Source organism: Ranitomeya imitator, chromosome 6 (genome assembly GCF_032444005.1).
Source record: "Ranitomeya imitator isolate aRanImi1 chromosome 6, aRanImi1.pri, whole genome shotgun sequence".
Classification (NCBI taxonomy): domain Eukaryota; kingdom Metazoa; phylum Chordata; class Amphibia; order Anura; family Dendrobatidae; genus Ranitomeya; species Ranitomeya imitator.
This window is the reverse complement of record NC_091287.1, coordinates 43105823-43129630: the sequence shown is the minus strand read 5'-3', so window position 1 is coordinate 43129630 and position 23808 is coordinate 43105823. Positions and strand designations below refer to the sequence as shown.

The following is a 23808-nucleotide window of genomic DNA, read 5'->3' as shown; positions in this document are numbered from 1 at the left end:
CGGATGCATTGAAAAACTGCATCCGCTGCCCACGTCGTGCACAAATTTCACAACGTGCGTCGGCATAGCGACGGACCCGTACAGATGCAAGTGTGAAAGTAGCCTAGGATGCACTGAATTAATTAAGAAGTGCATGCCCTTAATGAATTTGGCGCATCTTATCCATGGCGTTCGCCTCCTTATGCCTCACCAGAAATGCTGCTCCAGTCTCTGATGCTGCCTGCCATGTTTGTACACCTGAAAAGGACAGTATGGTTGGGATTCATGGGAGATCAGTAATGGTAAAACACCACCCCAGCATTTTTTTCCTACTTACCCCCTTTATTATACTCACCCTCTGGCGGCTTCACCTTTTACCGAGGCTACTCCGGTCCCACGGCGCCATCTTGTGCCCGTAACTTCTGAGTGGCCGGAAGTGAGAAGTTACATGACAAGAGCTCAATGCAAGTCAATGGATGAGCCTCTCATAGACTTGTATTGAAAAGTGACCTCCGCACCGTTCCATAAAACACTGGAGCTGCCGGCAGGTCACTACTCACCGAAGACCGACGCTGGAAATGGATGAAGGAGGCGGGAGGCGAGTATGAGATAGGGGACGTACATTTTAAGCACCACTCCAGTAGTTTTTGTTATTGGAGTGGTGCTTTAAATGAAAATATTTCAGTGTATTGTACGAGCAATCAAGGAAATGCAGATCTTAATTCTCTAGGGGATCAATGAAAAAAATGAAAAACATAAAATAAAAAAACTTTAAAAATATAAAAGTTCCTACCACTCTCTTTTCTCCAAAATAATTCTTAAAAAAAAATAATAAAAATTGGTATTGCTCTGTGCGGATAAAATGAATCCTGTAATGTCTATTGTCTGTACAAGTCCCCTCTATAATTTATAAAGCGCTGCGGAATATGTTGGCGCTATATAAATAAAATTATTATTATTATTATTAATCCTATACGGTTACTGCCAATGCAAATGAAAAAAAATGAAAATGGAAGAATTGCTGTTTTTTTTTAATTCATCTTTTCTCCCAAAAAGAGAATAAAAACTGATCCGAAAGACATACGGACTGATAAAAACAGCTCGTACTGGGAAAAAAAAAAAGTTATAGCACTTGGAGAAATAATAATCAAAATGGCAGAATTTATGTTTTATTCATTTTGCGTCCCCCAAAATAAGAAAAGAAAAATAGATCAAGAAAGACGTATGGACCCTAAAATAGTACGGATAAAAACAGCTCGTACTGGGAAAAATAAACCCGATACAACTGTATGGATGGAAACTAAAAAAGTTTTAAGTCTTGGAAGGCGAGGAGGAAAAAAGCAAAATGTCGGAATTTATTTTTTTTTGTTCGTCTTGCTCCCATAAAAAGAACAAAAATTGACCCCAAAGCGATACCGATTAAAAACAATAGGTCATATTGAAGGAAAAAAAAAAAGTTATAGCTTTTGGACAACGAGGAGTAAAATTTGAAAGCTGGAAACTGTCCATTATGTAAGTCATCTACAATAAAATAACTCAACCCAGAGTAAAAAAAAATTACTAACAACTTACATGCGTTGTAGAAAAAAAAAATATTTTTTTTTTTTTCACGCCCTCCCGCACGTATTTTGCCTAAGGCACTGGCTGATGAAACCAAGAATCCCTGCACACACACACACATAGGCCGGGCCCGGCCGCGCCTCCTTTCGCGCTCCTCCGCCTCTGATGCTGTCAGTCAGGGCAGACAGAGCTGCGAGCGGCCGGAAGCGCTGGGAAGATGCGGCCAAGTGCACGGCGAGTAGCGGGGGCTGGAGGAGGCTAGGCAGCGCTATACCCGGGAGCAGCGCTATACCCGGGAGCAGCGCTGTGGTGAGGGCATTGCAGGCGGGCTGCGGTCGGGTGAATGTGGGTGTACGAGCCCCGCTCCTATCTGTGTCTGTGTTTTGCAGGAGGAGCAGCTGGTGCAGCATCATCTGCTGTCAGCCAGCACGGAGGACATGGATGGGCAGATGCCAGTGCTGCAGTGACCCTGGCACCAGTGGATGTGGGTGATAAAGGGAGGCGCCTCTAGATCTCGGAGATCTCCCCCAGACCTCCATCTCTCCCCACAGACCCCCTCCTGGCTGGAGCTACACAGCCTGCCATTGGGGTTCTTTTTTTTTTTTTTTTTTGGTGTTTTTATTTTATTTATTTTTTGTCTATGAATCAGGGCAAAACTTTTAAGGATCGGGCAGATTGTGGCTCTGGATGAGGCTCGGACACTGATTTTTGCAAAAAGGATTTTTCCAGCCGGGGAAGACCATGGCGGCCGCAGCCAGCAGCGTGGCCGCAACGTTGGCCAGTAAGACCAAGACTAAGAAAAAACACTTCGTGGCCCAAAAAGTGAAGCTGTTCCGGGCCAGTGACCCTCTGCTCAGCGTCCTGATGTGGGGCGTCAATCACTCGGTAAGGCGAATGAATGGGGCATCGCTTGCGCCCTCCTGGGTGCGGGCAGCGGCTGGTACAGGGCAGTGTGCGGCCGGTACAATGGGTGGCATGGGACTGACGGCCGGGCACGGTCCAGGGGGGACGGCGGGGGCCAGTGGAACAACACTGGCATTCAGTTCATTCACTTGGTAAAGCCTCTTTGCGCTATGTGCTACCACTATTGCTGCCCAGGTTTGTGGTTGGCGAGGCTGGCGCGGCCATTCGTGATCATTGATCTTGGTGGTGGCGGCGGCATTTTAACCCTTATTGTACAGAACAGCAAAGAGATGCAGTGACCTTAAGCTTCAGCCAAAAAGTAGATTTTTTATTTTTTTATTTTTTTTTTTGGAGGTGGGGGCAATTTAAAGGGGTTGTCCAGGTTCTTTTAAAATAATTCAAGGTAGGAAATTGAATAAAAGACTGAAATAACATCGCTGCTAAACCTTCCGGCTCCCCGGGGGTCTTTTCTGATCTTTCTTGCACCCATGATGTGCCCTACACGCATATATACTTGTTGCAGCCAGTTTTTGGCATTGGCGGGGTTGTGCCGTACACGCAGGCATCATTAAGACCATGGTGGTCATCGGTAAAGGCCAGAGGGGGTCCTGAGAGCAGCGGTGGGGGAGTCGTAGTCGGTGGTGTAACTGGTAGGTCCCAATGCAAAATCTCTAGCGGGTTCCCCAACTAGTAGTATTGATTATGTCATGTGGGACATTCGGGGCCCCCCTAAGCTCCACAGCCGGGGGGCGACTGCATCCACTATAGTTATACCCCGGTAATAGTAGTTATGTTACTTTATGGCATTCCCCACTTTGAGTAAATTAAAAAAAAAAAAGATCCTAGAAGTCAGCCATATGTGCCCATTTCATCCAACAGTCTCTGGTTTGTCCACTTTTGAGGACCATTTATTTTTTTTAACTTGTATTTGAAGCTAACAATAATTTTTGAAATTGGATATCATTAAGAATTATTCACTGGCTTTTCCAGGCTCTTTTTGTCCCTAGACATTCAACGTTGATGTGGTCTGTGCTTATAAACTGACGTCACAAACTTTTACTGTCCTAGTGAGCTCACTGATAGATCCTCAGTTAACTCACTGACAGTGTAACATAAAGACTATAGAAGGCAAACGGTGCAAAGTTTTTCTTCAAATTTTATTTTTATAGGGAAGGGTTATTACAATACAAACACAAGCAACATTTTTAATGAACCCAAACTGTAAAAATAATTTTAGCCCCAAATTCATGCATTTAGGAAAAATGCATTGTTCCCAAAGGGGTGCGACCGCTTTTGAAGATCCCTTGGTGGAGGGACATATCCAGATAAATTGTTCTCACCCTGTGTTATTAACCATACGTGCTCAGTGTGAATGGCCAATATAGACCATAAGGCATTCCGGCCGCCTTCTACCTGTGTGTGGCCAGCCATTGTCCAGCTTGTCCCCTGCAGAGGTCACTGCAGAAGGTTTCTGAGACATGTCACTTGCTCCTCGCCCTGGTGAGTGGCAGCGAGGAGGTGTCTGACCGTCGGTGACCTGTGGCTTGCAGTCTAGACCATAGTGACTACTGTTGTACGTTGCCCTCCTGGTCCGAGGAGGTGACTGCAGCCTCCTAGAATGTTTCCTTTATCTTTTGAGGAATAAGATGATTCTTGCTGCAGAGGACGATGTGTGCGATGTGCGGGCTCAGAGGCGGCTGTCAGCGGCGGCTGTCAGCGGCTGCACCGCCTGCAGTCAGATGAAGCTGTAGATATGGTGCATATCGGCCTCATGGATGGAAATGGACCTCGGGGTCCTCCAGATACCGATGCCGGTCTCATCACCTGCAGATCTGAGCTCTCTAATGGGCCTGTGAATCATGTCACAAATAACCCGAGCACGGACAAAGCCCAAGTAACCACTAACCGGTCTGTCAAAAAATGTGCTGCTTTCTCCCAATCGTGGGAGCGAGATGTCACAATACTTTTTATTGGAATGGAGAAAGTTCTATTAGGTCATAGACTGGTCTAACTCGCTCCTAAAGTGTAAGATGTCAGCCTCCCCGATAAACCTGTCCTCAAAGACGAGATGGAGAGATCTCAGGTGGCGGGATGCTACGACGTTTGTCACCAAGGCTTTTGTTTCTTTTTTGGGGGATTAGGGGTTAGGGGGTGGGTTGCAGTCAATTGATTTCCATGAAAATTGTTATTGATGTGGCCACACGAAACGTCGCTCCGGCTTGTCGGACTGCTCCATACGTCTCATGATAACTAGATGGAAGCTGCACAACAGGCCCTTATGGCAGATAGGATGTGTAATTACTGACTGCTGGGGGGGCTTTCTGATGTTGGGACCCCAAACTGTTGGAAAATGGAACACTTGGAATATCACTGTCACAATCAATAGTTATTTTTCTCATATGTGTTTTCTGTCCTGGTTTTATGTGAATCTATCTCTCTCTCCCATATCTGTCACCTATCTTAATTTTTACTCATTCTAACTAAAAACTAAGAACCGCGCTGATACGGTAAGAAGGTCAGACCTATTTGGGTGCAGGGCCCCCTACGTATTTACCAAGCCTTCAGTATAAGTCCGGAGATTGGAGGCAGCACGCCATTCAAGTGAGAAAAGCTTCTTATTTAATGGCCCAACATGGCGACATTTCGGTTCCGTAGTGAGAATCTCTCTATCCTATAGCTCTCTATATATCCTATAGCTCTCTCTCTCTCTCTCTTTCTCTCTCTCTATATATATATATATATATATATATTTTATATATATATATATATATATATATATATAATCTCCTATGGCTCCCTCTATATATCCTATGGCTCCCTCTCTATATCCTATGGCTCCCTCTCTATATCCTATGGCTCCCTCTATATATCCTATGGCTCCCTCTATATATCCTATGGCTCCCTCTCTATATCCTATGGCTCCCTCTCTATATCCTATGGCTCCCTCTCTATATCCTATGGCTCCCTCTCTATATCCTATGGCTCCCTCTATATATCCTATGGCTCCCTCTCTATATCCTATGGCTCCCTCTCTATATCCTATGGCTCCCTCTCTATATCCTATGGCTCCCTCTCTATATCCTATGGCTCCCTCTATATATCCTATGGCTCCCTCTCTATATCCTATGGCTCCCTCTCTATATCCTATGGCTCCCTCTCTATATCCTATGGCTCCCTCTCTATATCCTATGGCTCCCTCTCTATATCCTATGGCTCCCTCTCTATATCCTATGGCTCCCTCTCTATATCCTATGGCTCCCTCTCTATATCCTATGGCTCCCTCTCTATATCCTATGGCTCCCTCTCTATATCCTATGGCTCCCTCTCTATATCCTATGGCTCCCTCTCTATATCCTATGGCTCCCTCTATATATCCTATGGCTCCCTCTATATATCCTATGGCTCCCTCTATATATCCTATGGCTCCCTCTCTATATCCTATGGCTCCCTCTCTATATCCTATGGCTCCCTCTCTATATCCTATGGTTCCCTCTATATATCCTATGGCTCCCTCTATATATCCTATGGCTCCCTCTATATATCCTATGGCTCCCTCTCTATATCCTATGGCTCCCTCTCTATATCCTATGGCTCCCTCTCTATATCCTATGGCTCCCTCTCTATATCCTATGGCTCCCTCTCTATATCCTATGGCTCCCTCTCTATATCCTATGGCTCCCTCTCTATATCCTATGGCTCCCTCTATATATCCTATGGCTCCCTCTATATATCCTATGGCTCTCTCTATATCTATATATCCCATCGCTCGCTCTCGCCATCCCATTTCTCGCTATAACTCTCTTTATCTGCCAGTTCTATAAACCTCTGCCATTCCTAGAGTGTCACCCGTGTAATTTTAATCTGATTAGTGGATAGAAAGAAATATGATCTCTACTTGCCGGTGGCTGAAGCCATGAAACTTTAACTATCTCTGCGGGCTTTTTCTGCCCGTGCTGCGACTTATTAAGAATCGTAACGTTATTGGAAAACTCAACTACAAAGTGTTCTGACTGATCATTAAATGAAGCAGATGTTGTTCAGCTTCCAGCAAACCTAATTATTGCAGTCGCCACATGACATTATTTTAAATTAAGACACCGAAGGAAAGCGGAGGTCGGCAGGGTGGAGGAGGTGGTGGTGGGCAAGTTTACTTGCAATGATGGAACTACAAGTCTCAGCATGGCCCATCTAGGGCAGGCTACATGGTATTTGTATAGTTTCATGTAGTTCTAAGATTAATTCATTGTTTTATTTGTTGTAACAAATCCATCATAGACAACACCTTCAATCTGAAAGTCATCCTGCTCCCGAGACCCCTGGGAAATGTTTTATTTTATTTTATTTATTTTTTTTTTGGGGGGGGGAGGGGTAGGGTGTGCAGGGAAAATGTGGCATTAATTGATGTCCAGTGACATGACGTTATGCATCTAATACATGGGCATCTTACTGCTACACACCAGTGGCTTTTATGGGGGCGCCTTGGTGGCATTCATATGCCCTATTGGTAGATGCCATACTGGGTGACAATAGGTAGTACTACTTTTTCCACTCTCACAGATCGTCACTCAGCTTTCCTAGGGCTCAGCATGACAAATCTGCCTAGGTATGATGTGCTGGTGGACTCTTAGGCAAATTATCTGCTGATGATCTTTATTAATTCTGGCCATATTTGATACTGTCCCACTTTCCCAGGCTCAGATCTTACATATGGGGGGGCTACAATGGATTGTAGGGTTGTGCACCCGGCATGGATTACCATGAGGAGCGAGGCTTTAGTTGCATGTGTGTATTTGTAGCACCACAGAGCCACGTTCCTATGCAGCTGCCCATTCCTGTCCATCACGTTGCACGCCCATTCCCAATAATAAATGGTTACCAGTGATCGCTAGAATTGGGGGGGTTTGACTTCTGAAAATTAAGGGGCTGCAGATCTGGTTTAGTGCTGACCCTCTTCACAGTTTTCAATGGGGCTGTTCTGCAGTTCGTCATGGGGTCCGACTTTTCATTGATCAATGCCTTGAAGTGATTGGACAATGGTCGATGCATTTAGCACCCGCTTGGGTTGAGTCCCTCCGTAGTGACACCCGATTTTTACATTGGTTCTCCACTCTGGCTAACCCTGATGGTCCCAACATTGTGAGGGGTCTAATGCACTACTACAATAATTTAAGTTTTTTTTTTCAACGATAGAAGCCGTTAGTTGGAACAAGTTTTGACGTTCCTGTTGACAAAAAGAATAGTGACACCCAGTTGTCATTTTAATAAAACCTTTCCAGGAGGAACAACAGAGGCATGACACAATACAGTTTTTCTAGAGGGGGAAAAAATGCTCTAAAATGGTTATGTAGCAAGTGTCGAGATGTGACCGATCTTCTGGGAAGACCAGCAAAAAAAAAATTAGTTCACTGGTGATCTAGGAATCCAATCTTAAAGGTGGTTATAAACCCCCATAAAATGTAAGTCCGCAAGGACCGGGTCCTCTCCCCTCTGTACCAGTCCATCATTGTAAACCTGTTTACTGTAAATGAAATCTATAACTCTGTATGTAACCCTTTTCTCATGTACAGCACCATGGAATTAATGGTGCTATATAAATAATAATAATACACATCAGACAGACATCTGACAAGTTTCTGGCCGTCAGTCCATCCCCTAGGAACGTTGACCAAATGTGCCCAATAATGAGCCATGCACTAGTAGAAGAGTGGCCAAAAGTTTGGGTAACTTTTCTCCAGTGTATATGGGAGCCCTAAGACTTTCGGGTATGATATTTTTCTTGACCTCGGGCAATTATTCCCCCAGCATCTATCTTATTTTGACTATTAGGGTGACATCTTGCTGTTTTTACTAGAGGAACCCCGTCTTCTAAGGAGCCCCTGGATGTTACTGCTGCCTGGTTTGTAGGCAAAACCTCGATTTCCTGCATTTTTTTTGAGGAGTTGCCGAGACTCTGGTTCTTTTGTGATCTGACATTTTTAGGGCATGAACACATAGATATTTATAGTTGACGATTGTTACATCTCTGACATTGGTTTCTACAAAATATTCTGTGTTTTATTTCTGCAGAACTGTTTAACATTTGTATCCATCTGTGTTTATATCTGGCTCTTTTATCCTGAAGGTGAAAATAAGATTTTCCCTTCAAAGTGATGTCTGCATTTTACACTCCTCGGTCTATGGGTCTTGTTAGGGCTAAAGGGCTATAGGTTGCCCTGCTGCATAGGACCCCATGATCGGATAAACTCCTTTTGGAACTAAAAGTAATTTTTGCAATTAGGTTTGGTTAAATATTTTGCACCATTTGGATTTTCCCTGCATATTACTGGCTGCAGAATTAGTTAACTGAGAATCTATCAGTGAGCTCCTTTTGATGGGAGTTTGTATCAGTTTATCTGTCTTTTTCCTAAAGAGTTATAATCACAGACCACTTCAGAGTAAAGCTGAACTTTGTGGTCATAAATCAGCTTAGAGGAGTTGGAGTACCTGGACATTAGACCAACATGGATCCCTATAATTGCAGTAGGTATATCCTGTGCACCACTCTGCAGTCCAACCCTCCACCAGATGCGTGACCAAAACGTTGATCTTCCTCTGGTGTCTCCTACTCCAAACCACTAAAGGGTCTCCGAGTCCTAAAGCCGTTAAAATAAGTGACCTAAGATGGCTTTATGTGCACAGCAATGTTGTTTTGACGTTGCTGCACACTAGGTTTATTTTATGGGGCGCTTTTTCAGGCGAATAAAAAACAAAACAAAAAAAACCGCTGTGTGCACATACCGTAATAGAGTATTTAAAATGTAATTTAATTTTATTTTCTTTTTTAGCACCACGAAAATACTAGGGCCATTGTTCAGCAATACAAGCTATGGCTTGCAAGTGATGTGCCTGTATTGATTTATGGATTTGTCAACCGCATTGATCAGCAGTACTGATGCTCCAGTGCAAGTGGGAGACCAAACTGGAACCTGGGTATCCATATTTATATTGTATTGTAGTGATGGATTGGGAGGGGGGGGGAATTATCAAGGGGCTTCATATCCCTTAATCCGATGCCACCAATGGAGCATGTGATGATCTATCCTTGTGTCGGAGTCAAAGAGAAGCCGTCAGAACAGCTTGCATATGAAATCATTGATATGGTGGACGCCCACATAAGTACGGTACATTAATTGTATGTGTGTATATGTATATATAGCACAGGCCACATAATATTTGTCTGCTATATACTATGTGGCCTGTGCTATATACTATGTGGCCTGTGCTATATACTATGTGGCTGCTATATGCATACATATTGTAGAATACCCGATGCGTTAATACAGGCCACGCAATATATAACAGTGGCCACGCAGTATATAACAGCCACGTACTATATAACATAGCCTACGCAGTATATAGCAGCCACGTAGTATATAACACAGGCGACGTAGTATATGACACAGGCGACGTAGTATATGACACAGGCGACGTAGTATATGACACAGGCGACGTAGTATATGACACAGGCGACGTAGTATATGACACAGGCGACGTAGTATATGACACAGGCGACGTAGTATATAACAGGCGACGTAGTATATAACAGGCGACGTAGTATATAACACAGCCCACAGAGTATATAACACAGCCCACGTAGTATATAACACTGCCCACGCAGTATATAGCAGCCACGTAGTATATAACACAGCCCACAGAGTATATAACACAGCCCACGCAGTATGTAGCAGCCACGTAGTATATAACACTGCCCACGCAGTATATAGCAGCCACGTAATATATAGCACAGCCCACGCAGTATATAGCAGCCACGTAGTAGATAACACTGCCCACGCAGTATATAGCAGCCACGTAGTAGATAACACTGTCCACGCAGTATATAACAGTGGCCACATAATAAATAGCACAGCCCACGGAGTATATAACACTGTCCACGCAGTATATAACAGTGGCCACATAATATATAGCACAGCCCACGGAGTATATAACACTGCCTATGTAGTATATAGCAGCTACGCGGTATCTAACACAGCCCACGTAGTATACAGCAGTGTGGGCACCATATCCCTGTTAAAAAAATAATTAAAATAAAAAATAGTTATATACTCCTCCCCTGGGATTCACCGAAGCTCCGGCGATACGCGTGCGGCTGCCGCCATCTTCCGTTCCCAGGATGCATTGCAAAATTACCCAGATGACTTAGCGGTCTCGTGAGACCGCTAAGTCTTCTGGGTAATTTCGCAATGCATCACCGGGAACGGAAGATGGTGGCAGGCGCGTGCGGCTCGGCGGACTATGGAGGGTGAGAATAGCAGGTTTTTTGTTTTTATTATTTTTAACATTACATTTTTTTTACTATTGATGCTGCATAGGCAGCATCAATAGTAAAAAGTTGGGGACACACAGGGTTAATAGTGGTTACGGAGTGCGTTACCCACGACATAACGCGGTCCGTTACCGCCGACATTAACCCTGTGTTAGCGGTGACCGGAGGGGAGTATGCGGGCGTCGGGCACTGACTGCAGGGGAGTAAGGAGCGGCCATTTTCTTCCGGACTGTGCACGTCGCTGATTGGTCGTGGCTGTTTTGCCACGATCAATCAGCGACTTGGATTTCCATGACAGACGGAGGCCGCGACCAATGAATATCCATGACAGACAGACAGAAGTGACCCTTAGACAATTATATAGTAGATTATATATATATATTAGTGGTCCAAAAGTAGGTGGACAGTATGTGTAATAGGGTTATGAAGGGGGAGATTTATGGTGTAAAGTGAAACTGACTCACTTGCACTTGGCAACCAATCAGATTCCACCTTTCATTTTTCAAAGAGTCTGCGAAGAATGTAAAGTGGAATCTGATTGGTTGCTAAGGGCAACTGAGTCAGTTTCACTTTACACCATTTTTGATAAGAGCAGGGTCGTCTTATTGTGCTTTAATTATTGTATTGTTAACGTTGTTACTTATGACTGTTGTGTTTGAAACTATTAAGCTGTAAAGCGCTGCGGAATATGTTGGCGCTATATAAAGAAAGATTATTATTATTTCTTATATAATATCTCCATCATATTCCTTACTAATGCATCGTCTGAACTCTTCTTGATATCTTTATTAGAGATATGGTGTGAAGTAGAGAAGTCTTATTGCAGAGAGGTGTGAGTTCTGGTGTATTGACACTGGGAGTAATAAAAAGCGCATTGAAGTGGGAAACATGGTCCTCTGTTCCCTCTCAGCCATCCAGATAGCCATGATTAGTTCAAGCGAAGCATATCGGCTCCACGTGCAGCCTCACACATGACTGCGTCTCCTCCAGAGGGGGAACACTGCGCACAATTCTCTTCTACGTCTGTAGGTAATTTAATTGAATTGATTTCTACTCTTACCATCCTATTTATTCACATATAAGTTCTTCAGGAATCCTGGGGTGGAATAATCAGGGTTACAGAATATATAAAATACATGTAGGGTTGTCAGGCCTGCCATCAGGAATTTCCGGGCCCCATACTGGCAACATTTTCGGGCCCCCTTGAGACTCTGCCCAGGCTCCGCCTCCACCCCTCAAACCTTCTACAGTCCCACTGCCCACTCTTGGAAAAGCTCCACTTCTGCACCACGTCCTCACCAATCGCACATTAACAGTTCCCATTGAACACCAGATCAGACATATAGCCAGCAGCTTTTGTTTTGGCCAAAATACATTTTAAGCCGCCACCACGACAAGGTAGACTCTTTTGGTCGGGCCCTACTCTACTCTAACTTATTAAACATTTCTTAACTCCTTAAAAGGAACCTGTCACCCCAAAAATCGCAGGTGAGGTAAGCCCACCGGCATCAGGGGCTTATCTACAGCATTCTGTAATGCTGTAGATAAGCCCCAGATGTTACCTGAAAGAGGAGAAAAAGACATTAGATTATACTCACCCCGGGGCGGTCCCGCTGCTGGTTCGGGCGGATAGGCGTTTCTGGTCCGCTGCGGCGCTTCCCATCTTCATTCCAAGACAGAATGCTGTAGATAAGCCCCTGATGCCGGTGGGCTTAACTCACCCGCGATTTTCGGGGTGACAGGTTGCCTTTAACGATAGGTCTTTTAACAGCGGTGAGAAATTAGGGTATAGCGCCTCCCTCAGCATTGGAAAATCTCCAGGGTCTCGGCTACCAGGGTAGCTGAGACCATGGAGAACATGATTCGGGTTGGTTTTTACCGTCCCCAGTCTTGTGATCGTTATTCATCAAATAAAAAAAAAAGTCAGATTTCCAATTCATTTCTCTCTCCTCTGATATGATCTAGCATACCAGAAGAGAGAGAAATGGGGTCCCCCCAAGCCCCCCGGTACCTCCACCATCCCCAGACCCTCCTGCTCCATCCCCCCCACCCTCCGCATTTTCTTTCTGGAGGAAAATGGTGTGCTCATACGCAGTGCGCCCACTGAGATCTGCTGGCCGGTACCCAGCAGCAATAGATTTTTCCTATTGGTTCATTTAGATCCTATCACAGTAATCAATCGCCAAAATGAACTCTTGCCTGGGTGTCAGAAACCCTTGACACACCTCTGTTAGGGTTGGAGTTAGAATTGGGGGGTTTCCACTGTTTAGGTACATCAGGGGGTCGATTTTGTGTGACATAACTCTCTGATTTAAGAGCGCAAAAAATAAGTTTCAAAATATCTGTTTTTTTTTTTTTTCATAAACGCAAGTCCTATTGAAGAAATTTTGCCACTATCATTAAGTACAATATGAAATGAAAAATCATCTCAGAATCCGTTGAAGCGTTCCAGAGCTATAACCTCATAAAGTGGCAGAGGTGTGTAAAAACTGGCTCGGTCACTAAGGGGTTAAAATATCTAATACTATTTTTAGGTATATTTTTCTTTATTTTTCTTTAAAGGGGTATTCCCATCTCCAAGATCATATCCCTATATGTAGTAGGTGTAATATTAGCAAATACCTCAAATTAGAAAGGTGGTATAGTTCTACTGATTTGCTATGTCTCTTTCCTCATGTGCAGGAGCTTAGGTACCCATGGTTACGTCCGCTATGAGTCAGGCTATGTTCACACGTTGCATTTTTGCAGCTTTTTTTCTTTTTTTGCAGTTTTAAGCAAATTATCAGCTGCGTTTTACAGTACCAGCAAAGTCTGAGATTGCAGAAATCTCATGCACACACATTTGTTTTTTTCCTGAGGCTAGGTTCACATTGCGTTAGTGGGTATCCGCTAACGGAATCCGTTACATAGCGCCACTAACGCAATGTAACGGATCCGTTGGCACACCCATTGACCGCAATGCATGTAACGCATCGCTAACGCATGCCATTTTTGGCATGCGTTAGCGATGTTCCGTTATTTTGTGACGGACCTCGAACGCTGCCTGCAGCGTCTTTGGGTCTGTTCTCGCTAGCGCAGATCGGGCATCTGCGCTAGCGCGATCGCTAACCGCGATCCCTTTTTGGACATTGCGTTAACGCAGTCCGTTAGTGCAGTCCGTTTAGCGCATACGCTATCGCAATGTGAACCTAGCCTGACTGTTTTGTCAAAGAGCTGCTTTTTTGTTGCAAAATGCTGCATGTCACTTTCTGCGTTTTTGCAGCATTTTTCACCCATTGAAAGCAATGTTTAGTGCAAAAATTTGGTCCCAAAACCTGATGAGGTTGAATCAGATTTTTTTTTTTCTATGCACTAAGCTTTCTCAGCATGCACAAATGTAGCCTGACCAAAAAGCAGCAATAAAAAACTCAGTAAAACCTGTGCTTTTTGTAAGCAGCTTAAACTTTGCATAAACGTTGCATAAAAAAAAGGAATGTGTGAACATAGCTAGTTAGGTTATGCAATGCCCTGCACATGAGGAAAGAAACATAGCGAGTAAAAAAAGCTATACTACATTTCTAATTGTAGGTATTTGCTAATATTATTATTAATAATATAATATTACACCTACTACATATTGGGATAGAATATTGGAGATGGGAATATTCCTTTAAGGACATGTCACACACATTTTTTAAAATGATCAATAATACCACATACAAAGGACAAATACCGTCACACCATGACCAGACCACATAATACCACCACAAAGTGACTGAATAATACCACATACAGGAAACAAATACCACCACGTGATCAGACCACATATTACCACCACATAGTGACCGAATACTGCAATACTGATCATTAAACAAAACCCACAATACTAATATCACCATAAGTGCCATTATACACAGGAACTTTGTATATAGTGTCAGTCTACTGGTAATACTGTGATCAACAGTGACATTATACATGAGCTCTGTGTAGAGTTTACAGGTAATGCAGTGATCACCAGTGACATTATACACAGGAGCCCTGTATATAGTATATCGTGTATAGTGTCAGTGTACAGATAACACACTGACTCACAGATAATGTCTCCAGTTGAAGTCCTTCATCCTTTTTTTTTTTTTTTTTTTTTTACTTCTTCTTCATCCAACACAGACCGCCATCACTTCTTCCAGCCTGGACTCGTCTCTGCAGAAAATAACACAAAGTTATCTAGAACACATTCTCCACTTTCCCCAAAACTTCTACACTACACATGTGAATACAGACGTGCACCCACCATTAGTGTATAATTAGTTTTTATGCAACCAACCATTTTAAATATAAATTGTAATTCACCACTGAAGCCCCCACAAACTTTAGTCAATTTGCCCACCCTAAAAAAGTGTATAAATTTGCTAGAATCTGTACTTTCCCCCAATTCATTACCAGTCACACTGCTACATCTTCAACTTTGTATCTATACATGCCCCCATTATTATTATTTATCATTATAGCGCCATTTATTCCATGGCGCTTTACATGTGAGGAGGGGTATACATAATAAAAACAAGTACAATAATCTTGAACAATACAAGTCACAGCTGGTACAGGAGGAGAGAGGACCCTGCCCGCGAGGGCTCACAATCTACAAGGGATGGGTGAGGATACAGTAGGTGAGGATAGAGCTGGTCGTGCAGTGGTTTGGTCGATCGGTGGTTACGGCAAGTTGTAGGCTTGTCGGAAGAGGTGGGTCTTCAGGTTCTTTTTGAAGGTTTCGATGGTAGATGAAAGTCTGATATGTTGTGGTAGAGAGTTCCAGAGTAGGGGTGATGCGCGAGAGAAATCTTGTATGCGATTGTGGGAAGAGAAGATAAGAGGGGAATAGAGAAGGAGATCTTGTGAGGATCGGAGGTTGCGTGTAGATAAGTACCGGGAGATGGGGTCACAGATGTATGGAGGAGACAGGTTGTGGATGGCTTTGTACGTCATGGTTAGGGTTTTGTTCTGGAGTCTCTGGGCAATGGGGAGCCAGTGAAGGGATTGACAGAGGGGAGAGGCCGGAGAATAGCGGGGGGGACAGGTGGATTAGTCGGGCAGCTGAGTTTAGAATAGATTGGAGGGGTGCAAGAGTGTTAGAGGGGAGGCCACAGAGCAGGAGGTTACAGTAGTCGAGGCGGGAGATAAGGGCATGGACTAGGGTTTTTGCAGATTCTTGGTTTAGGAATGTACGGATCCGTAAAATATTTTTGAGTTGAAGGCGGCAGGAAATGTAAAGGGCTTGGATATGCGGTTTGAAGGAGAGATCAGTGTCAAGGATTACCCCGAGGAAGCAAGCTTGTGGGACTGGGGAGAGTGGGCAGCTGTTTACTGTAATAGATAGGTTCGTTGGGGGGGGGGGGTCTCGCGTGAGATGGGGGAAAGACAATGAATTCTGTTTTGTCCATATTAAGTTTTAGAAGTCTAGTGGAGAAGAAGGATGAAATAGCAGACAGACATTGAGGGATTCTGGTTAGTAGGGAGGTGATATCTGGTCCAGAGATGTAGATCTGTGTGTCATCAGCATAGAGATGATACTGAAAACCATGAGATCCTATGAGCTGTCCCAGGCCAAAAGTGTAAATGGAGAAGAGAACTGAACCTTGCGGGACTCCGACAGATAGGGGGCGAGGTGAGGAGGTGGTGTGTGAATGGGAGACGCTGAATGTTCGGTCAGTTAGGTATGACGAGATCCAGAATAGGGCCAAGTCTGTGATGCCAAGGGATGAGAGGGTCTGTAATAATAGGGAATGGTCCACTGTGTCAAAGGCAGAGGACAGGTCCAGGAGGAGGAGGACAAAGTAGTGTCGCTTGCTCTTGGCGGTTACCTTAGTTAGGGCAGTTTCAGTGGAGTGGTGTGACCGGAAGCCTGATTGTAAGCGGTTGAAGAGGGAGCAGGAAGATAGCTGGGAGGACAGTTCAAGATGGACGTGTTGTTCCAGTAGTTTTGAGCCATAGGCCTATCAGCCCCAATTCATTTTGTGGTATCCTCTCTCACACCCCCACCCTCAATCCATGGCCATCTAATGTCCCCCTTCCCCCAGTCTCAGTACATCATCATTTACTCTCCTCACCCTCAATTCATTATCATTTGCTCTCACCCCCCACCCTCAATTCATCATCATTTGCTGTTCCCCACCCCTAAATTATCATATTTTGTGCTCCACCTCAATACATCATCATTCACTGTCCCCATCCAACACCCTCAATTCATCATCATTTTCTCCCCACCAAGCCCATTTAATACATTTTATTAAAAAAAAAAAATTTTTATACTTGCCTCTCATAAAATCCACTCCAAGTGCAGCTCCACTTCTGGTGTCATGGTGAGTGGCGCTTACATGCCATCTGTGCCGTGAAGCTCCAGGAAGGCTCTGCGTGCCGGCACACAACACAATGCTTCATTAAAACCCTGGGGCCCTGTGAGAAGAAGGTGGTCTTGGACTAGATCCAGGCCCCCTTCCCCCCCCACCTTTTTACTTCTGCTCATTGGGCCCCATACAATAGTAAGGGCAGTGATGCCCTGATAGCGGCCCTTAGGGTTTTCTATGTGGGTACTTTTTAATGTTTGATATATACAAATATCGTATTTTACTGACATATGCCTAAGGGGTAACATTACTCCTTGTGGAGAGTGACATGCCAGTGTGAGGAGGCTTATAAGCCATGTAATGCTTTTGGCAAACCGTGGAATGATATGTATTGGTATACCTTTTTTTTTTTTACTGTATGGTATGACATTGAGTATTAGGCCATTCAATAGAGAAACATCCAGTGAAAAAGTACGCTGCGCCATATATTAATTTTTACAAGGGAGCTTGTGCCTTTACAGTGCTTGGGAACCCAAGAATACCAAGCATATCATTAATGGATCTGTGTTGTGTCCATGATGGTAATCTGCTGAAACAAGGGCCTCGATTCATTAACACTGGTATTTTAGGTGTCATTCTTAATGAAGGGAGCGCTAAGTTAAATGTGCCACATGCAATAAGCAGAGTGCTCCTCTTAATGACTTTGGGTCAAGCCTTTACCGCTAGAGTGCCGCCACCAGGGACTGGCATACATTTTTGTCACAATTGATGACACTTTTTTTTTTTTTTTTGGGGGTATAAATCATGATGAATTTGTCAGACGTTCTTTGCCATGCCCTGTTCTGCTTAAGCTCTGCCCCTTTTTCAAGGTAAAACCGCCAAAAGTGGGAACATTTGCCAAAACTTTGAGATGTTCAAAAAGTTTGCAACTTTTCCAGCTGCTTTAGAATTCTGACCAAAATTGCTTTATTTTTAGTTATGGAGATTTAGAAATTGGAGGTTCAAAAGCCCCAGGGGAAATGTAGTATTCTATAGTAGCCATTTAGAGTTTATAATTGCCATAATAAATATTGAGTAACGATCTGAAATTGTATAAACTATATAGTATATGAAACTTGTCCTAAAGGAGTTTTTTTTTAGTGCGTAGTCACTATAGGGGAATTGCTTATAGCTAGGGGGATTATTGAGGATTGTATCCCTTCCTTGTATTACGTGAACCGCCAATTGTCCGCCATGTGGCCCCCATTGTCCGGCCGTTGCTTCCACTTGCAAAATCAGCTGATCGCCTTGGTGGCTGCTTTGGTTTTTGCTGCTATAACTCCTTCAAGCTGTCCGGAGAAATAAATGTCGTCATTGTGGAAATAAAATTGATGCTTTATGATAACGTTCGTCCTATCCGCTAGTATAGAAACCTTTGGACAGCACTGCATCTACTGTTACTAATTGAAGAGATTTTTTGCAGAAAAAGTTTTATATTAATCGTCTTTATGTGTCAGATTATATATGTAATGAGTCTGGGGTTTGGGGGGCTATATCGTAGAGACAGGGGTCGCCTTCTCTAAAGCAATTCTATTATGTTATGGCTTAACGCTTCCGGCTGGATGAGTGTCTTCTGCAGGAAGTGGTGTCTACTGTACTGTCTGGTGCTTGAAGTATCCGCTTAGCTTTCTTACTCTTAATAACATCATCTACCGGGACAAAAAAAGTGTCAGACCAAAAATGAGGGTAAATCCCCCCACTTGTTTGCATATAGTTCAAATGTGTTCTTTAATGACTCTGCAAATTTTTGACAAAAGTTTTTAAAAGTTAAGAGACGCTCAGCATCCTTTGTCGTTGCAGATTTATCATAGAAAACCCTCGCAAACACAGGGAGAACATACAAACTCCTTGCAGATGTTGTCCTTGGTGGGATTTGAACCCAGGACCCCAGCGCTGCAAAGCAACAGTGCTAACCACTGAGCCACCATGCTGCCCCCACTTATGATGGAATGTATAATGGAGCATCCAGCTGAGATATTTAGTGTCTCACACCACTTGTATATAGACCCTTGGATGTGTGGACACACCATTTTATGGTGGGAGACTCTTGGTAAAACTCATATTAAAGGGGTTTTCCGTTTTTAATAAAAATGGTCCCCAGACAATGTGATCCAAGTGAAAAAAAAACAAATCCAGATGGTACTCCGCCCGACCCCCAGTTTAGCATCGCCACTGCTCCCATCTTTGTGTAGTGGTGACGTCATGAGTACAGCGCACATCACCGCTGCAGACAATCACTGAGCTTTACCGATGTAGACACTGAGCTCGGTGATTGGCTGCAGCATTTTTGGACACTGTCGACGCGATGTCACCCCTACTTCCAAAACTCGGGGACTAGTGCGACGGACAAAAACTTCTTTTTGTTGGCATTTCCAGATATTATCAAGCCTGTCCTGCAACGATAGAGGTAGTTTCCGATAACTTAGGAAATCCTATGTATGAAATTCTTTCAAAAATTGCACAGGGTCTACGGTAGAAGAAATAGTTGTGCATAAAACATAGTAATTGCACATATGGTATAATAACTGCAGAGGCGAAGACTTCCTGTTACTGTAGAGAATCAGCGCTGGGACTTGCCACATTGTGTTGTGTGGAGCCGCGACGCGCGCCTGACTCACGGGGTCACTCGGCTTTTCATAGACGACTCATCGCTTCTATCCTATTGTCCTGATTTCCCAGTAACACTCTGTATTTTGCTCATTGAGCGGCTCGAGCTTCTGTAGATTCTCTATAATTTCCTCAGTAGTAAATTAAACAGACAACTGGAATGTGATGGCAGAAATGTGCAGAGTTTTGGCAGGAAGTGGTTGGAGGGCGGGTTTTAGAAAAATTTTGCTTCGATATATACAGTATATTTTTTTTAATTTTTTTTTTTTATTCTCTTGTTTAGATAAGGCTGTGGAGATGTTCAGTGCGGGAATGCTGGAACTTGTAGTTCTACAACATCTAAAACAAAAATGTTCTTTTAATTAAAGTGTCAGTGATGTGAACTGTTAAGAGAGACATTGTATCATACAATTATTAGGTTCTGTAGAAGGACGTAAATCTGGGGATTTATTATGATGGAATATAGGCTGAACTGGATGGACAAATGTCTTTTTTCGGCCTTACTAACTATGTTACTATGTTACTATGTTAAAATGCACCAAATATATAATTTAGCACTTTCACCTCTATCACAATGTTTTGCACTGATTTTTTTTAAAGTGCTTTTCGATTTTCAGAAAACCTTCCCCACCACCACCCCCTTCAAGCAAGCCGTGCTTTACTCACCCTCTCCGGGTCCAATGCGGAGTCCAACGCTGCTCCCCGTCTGTCATTGTCTGCAGCGCTGTCGTCTCTTTGACACTGCTGCAGCCAATCAGTCGGCTATGTGGCTCTGCCAGAGTTGATGGCATTAGCCACTGTAAGCCATTGAGCGCCGTAATTAGTTGGAGCGTCCTTGCCATAACGTCAACGCTGCAGACAATCACATACAACAGGACCAACGGCATAGACTTTGCTCTGGACCAGGGAAGAGTGAGTAATGAACTTAAGAGGAGGAGGAGATGAGTAGATTGCTAGTTTTGCTGGAAAAAGATTAAGTATGACTTTCAGTTTATTAAAATCCATGCACATTCTAGGCTTAGGAGTCCAGTGGGCGGTCTTAATTGGTGATTGATCGTCTTATAAGTTATTCTGAAGCTTTTCCTGTAAAACGTTACATCAATCTCTACACCAGTCGTCCTGCTTTACGGCAATTGCTTGAAGATCAGACTGCATAATCAATCAGACTGGTTCTTATTAAAATAAATTTCTGCCCATTCCCCTTTCTGCAGTGCTAAAGAATACGAAACCCGTTTGAAAAAGGGTGTGAATTGGACTTCTCCTTCACTTCCCAGGAGGCAGGTGCTGCAGCAACACAAACTTGCTTCCACTGCTTTTTTTGCATTGCATTAAAAAAACACTAAGTGCTACCGTTCAGTTGTTCCAAAGCAGAAGATTGAGGAAACCAGCGTGAGCTAGATGGCGGATTGGACCTTTCTTTCTTATTGCATTGTATTCTTATCGAAATCACTTTTTTTTTTTTTTTTTTTTTACAAGAGATTGTGATAACACAAGGCTCATCCCTAATATTTTTATTTCTAAGCATTTGAAAGCTAAATGTAAAATATAAAGAGAACTGCCAAAACCATTTTCCTTTGTGACAACACTTTAACTGCGTTCTGGCAGCTCAGCATTGTCGTAAGGACATCGGAACCAAATCGTTATCTGCATTGTCCTCCTTTATTAACTGGCTTCAATAAGGCTGGGGTCGTTTAGCAGATCAATTAAGTACGGTACTAGAATATTAAACAGGAAGTGTTATGGTGGGGATCTTGGACAGTACAGGTGCCTGTAACACAATGCAGATTTTTATTTTTAACCCCTTAGCAGTAAAGTGATTTTCTTGATAAAGTTGAATTTTACAAGAAAACCGTATGTCGGTTCCTATCCCAGTATCCTGTGAGTTGGCACCGTGTCAGGACTCACTTGTCAAAATATCACAAGATTTACAAAGAAGGAGGAAATGAAGCAAATTGGCTACAATTTAATTCATTTTCCAGACGTTCCTGCTTTTAATGTTCCTCTGTGCAGGCAGGACAACGGATTTGATCAATCCGAAGCACCAAAGCCTTTTTGTTCTGACTGTTGGGGTCTTGTAGTTTATTTTATTATTTATTTACTATACTTTACTATATAGTGCCAACATATTTTGCAGCTTTTATCTTTAGATTTCCAGTCTGACCAGCAGCCCAGTACATGTTCTCTGGTGTAGACAGGAAGTCAGTGTCTGACTTCCTGTGAACTATAGGATGACATCATCATGCATCCAATCTCTCCCTCCTGCAGCTTAATATATAATTTCTGCTTTATATGGAGTAGGTGATTCTATACCATGATTAGCTATAGTTATGAAACCCCCTTCTCACATTGTCTTTTAGTATGTGTGAGTGCTGTGTGCAGAATCTCCATGAAATGCAATTGTAGGCAGTTTCCCATGTCTCCTACTTGTAATAACGGACAAGGAGAAACTTATCACAAGCAGTCGGCAAAGAGCCTGACTGAAGTTGCATCAGATTGGATACACTGAAGACTCAATACTTTGCATAGGGAGACAGCAGTTCTAACACTGATCCGTCACTGACTGCCAAGTTTCAGTGAGTTCCATTCAAGACACTAATATACTTTGACAATTCTACAATGCAGTCGAAGAAAAAGAATATATGCGGCACTCACCCTATTGTAGCTGTGTATTCGTGCGCTTTATTGGAAAAAATATGATAATACATCCATCAGGACATCAGGCATGCAGGAGGGTGCATGCCTGATGTCCTGATGGATGTATTATCATATTTTTTCCAATAAAGCGCACGAATACACAGCTACAATAGGGTGAGTGCCGCATATATTCTTTTTCTTCGACTGCATTGTGGATTGTACTTGTTACTATTTGTGCAGAGCACCATATACCCACAGCTTTCGTGACACCTGCTATTCGGCGGTTCAAAATAAGTCCTGCTCAGCTGAGTTCATATTTCTCTAGTGCCGTCCTTTTCTTTATTTCTTTTTATTGGAACTTTGACAATTCTAGTTGAGCAGCCTTGCACCTCCTGCACTAATCCTTATTTATAGACTTTATTATAGTTCAGAGCTGCATTCCCACTTTTTCAGGTTGATATTAGATTTAAAAAAAAAAAAAAAAGTAATCTCCAAAGCAAGCACGGAGTCAAAAAGGAATGCTGCTCGAATTCAGCTCTGAAGCCTGCAGAATTGTGAATGAAGCTGTGAACTACAATAACCAGACTCATTTTAACTGTAAAATCCTGTTCCTATGCGTTAACGGGGTTGTCATTGTCACTAGACATGAACAAATTGGGCAAATTGGAATTTACCTGTTAGCACGTTTTTTTCTTGTTTTTTTTCCTCCAGGAAATTTTGAGAAGTTATACCGCTATACCTTGCAAATTTGATGTCCTTTATTATGCTTGGGGGTCTTTCTGGACCCCAGAACATAAGAAAAGATATATATATATATATATATATATATATATATATATATATATATATATATATATATATATATATATATATATATATATATATATATAATTATTTTTTATTAATCCTTAGTCTCACAGCTCTGCTCCTCACCACCCCCCCGGTTGGTCCTCATCACATCTTTGGATTGCTGTCTGCCGTGCGGACATCCCCATGGGCCATGGCTGGCACATGCCCAGAACCCTCCTGGGACCTATCAAACTCAAAAGCTCCGTCACAGTGTTAGAGTCCCTGGGATTTCAGTGCGAACAGTGGTAATGCAATGAAGACCGAACGGTTGGCGGTGAGGAGGGGAAGGGGCCATAGAGGCGTATAGTGAGGCAAGTATAAGGATTTTTTTTAACCTTTTGATGGCCTTTCACGGGTCAGAAAAATGGCGTCCAGTGGCTACCATTTAGCTAAGTTCGCATGAACGTGTATCGAAATTAACCAACATTTGTCAAATGCAAATTTTGATAAAATTCTAGTATAATCATTTTCCTCTTGAATTTATTTGCTCTTCTCTAGTTGTCACCACTGATAGACCAGAGTGGTCGTACACTATCCTCTCTAAAAGAGCAGCCGTATGAAGGAGCAGTGGGAGATTAGAAGGCCAGAATATAT

At 43.1% G+C, this 23808-nt stretch overlaps 1 protein-coding gene across 2 annotated transcripts in view; it reads left to right on the top strand.

Moving 5' to 3' along the window:
- The first annotated feature begins 1709 nt into the window (after positions 1-1709).
- PIP4K2A (phosphatidylinositol-5-phosphate 4-kinase type 2 alpha) overlaps positions 1710-23808 on the top strand; it is a 153399-nt gene continuing 131300 nt past the window's right edge. The window contains exons 1-2 of one of the 2 annotated variants that reach the window (XM_069729555.1): positions 1710-1848; positions 1929-2424. In XM_069729555.1, coding sequence (XP_069585656.1) covers positions 2281-2424 — 144 coding nt within the window. In that variant the 5' untranslated portion in view covers positions 1710-1848; positions 1929-2280. Of the gene's footprint in view, positions 2425-23808 lie in introns of both variants that reach the window. The other variant, XM_069729553.1, reaches the window with a different exon arrangement.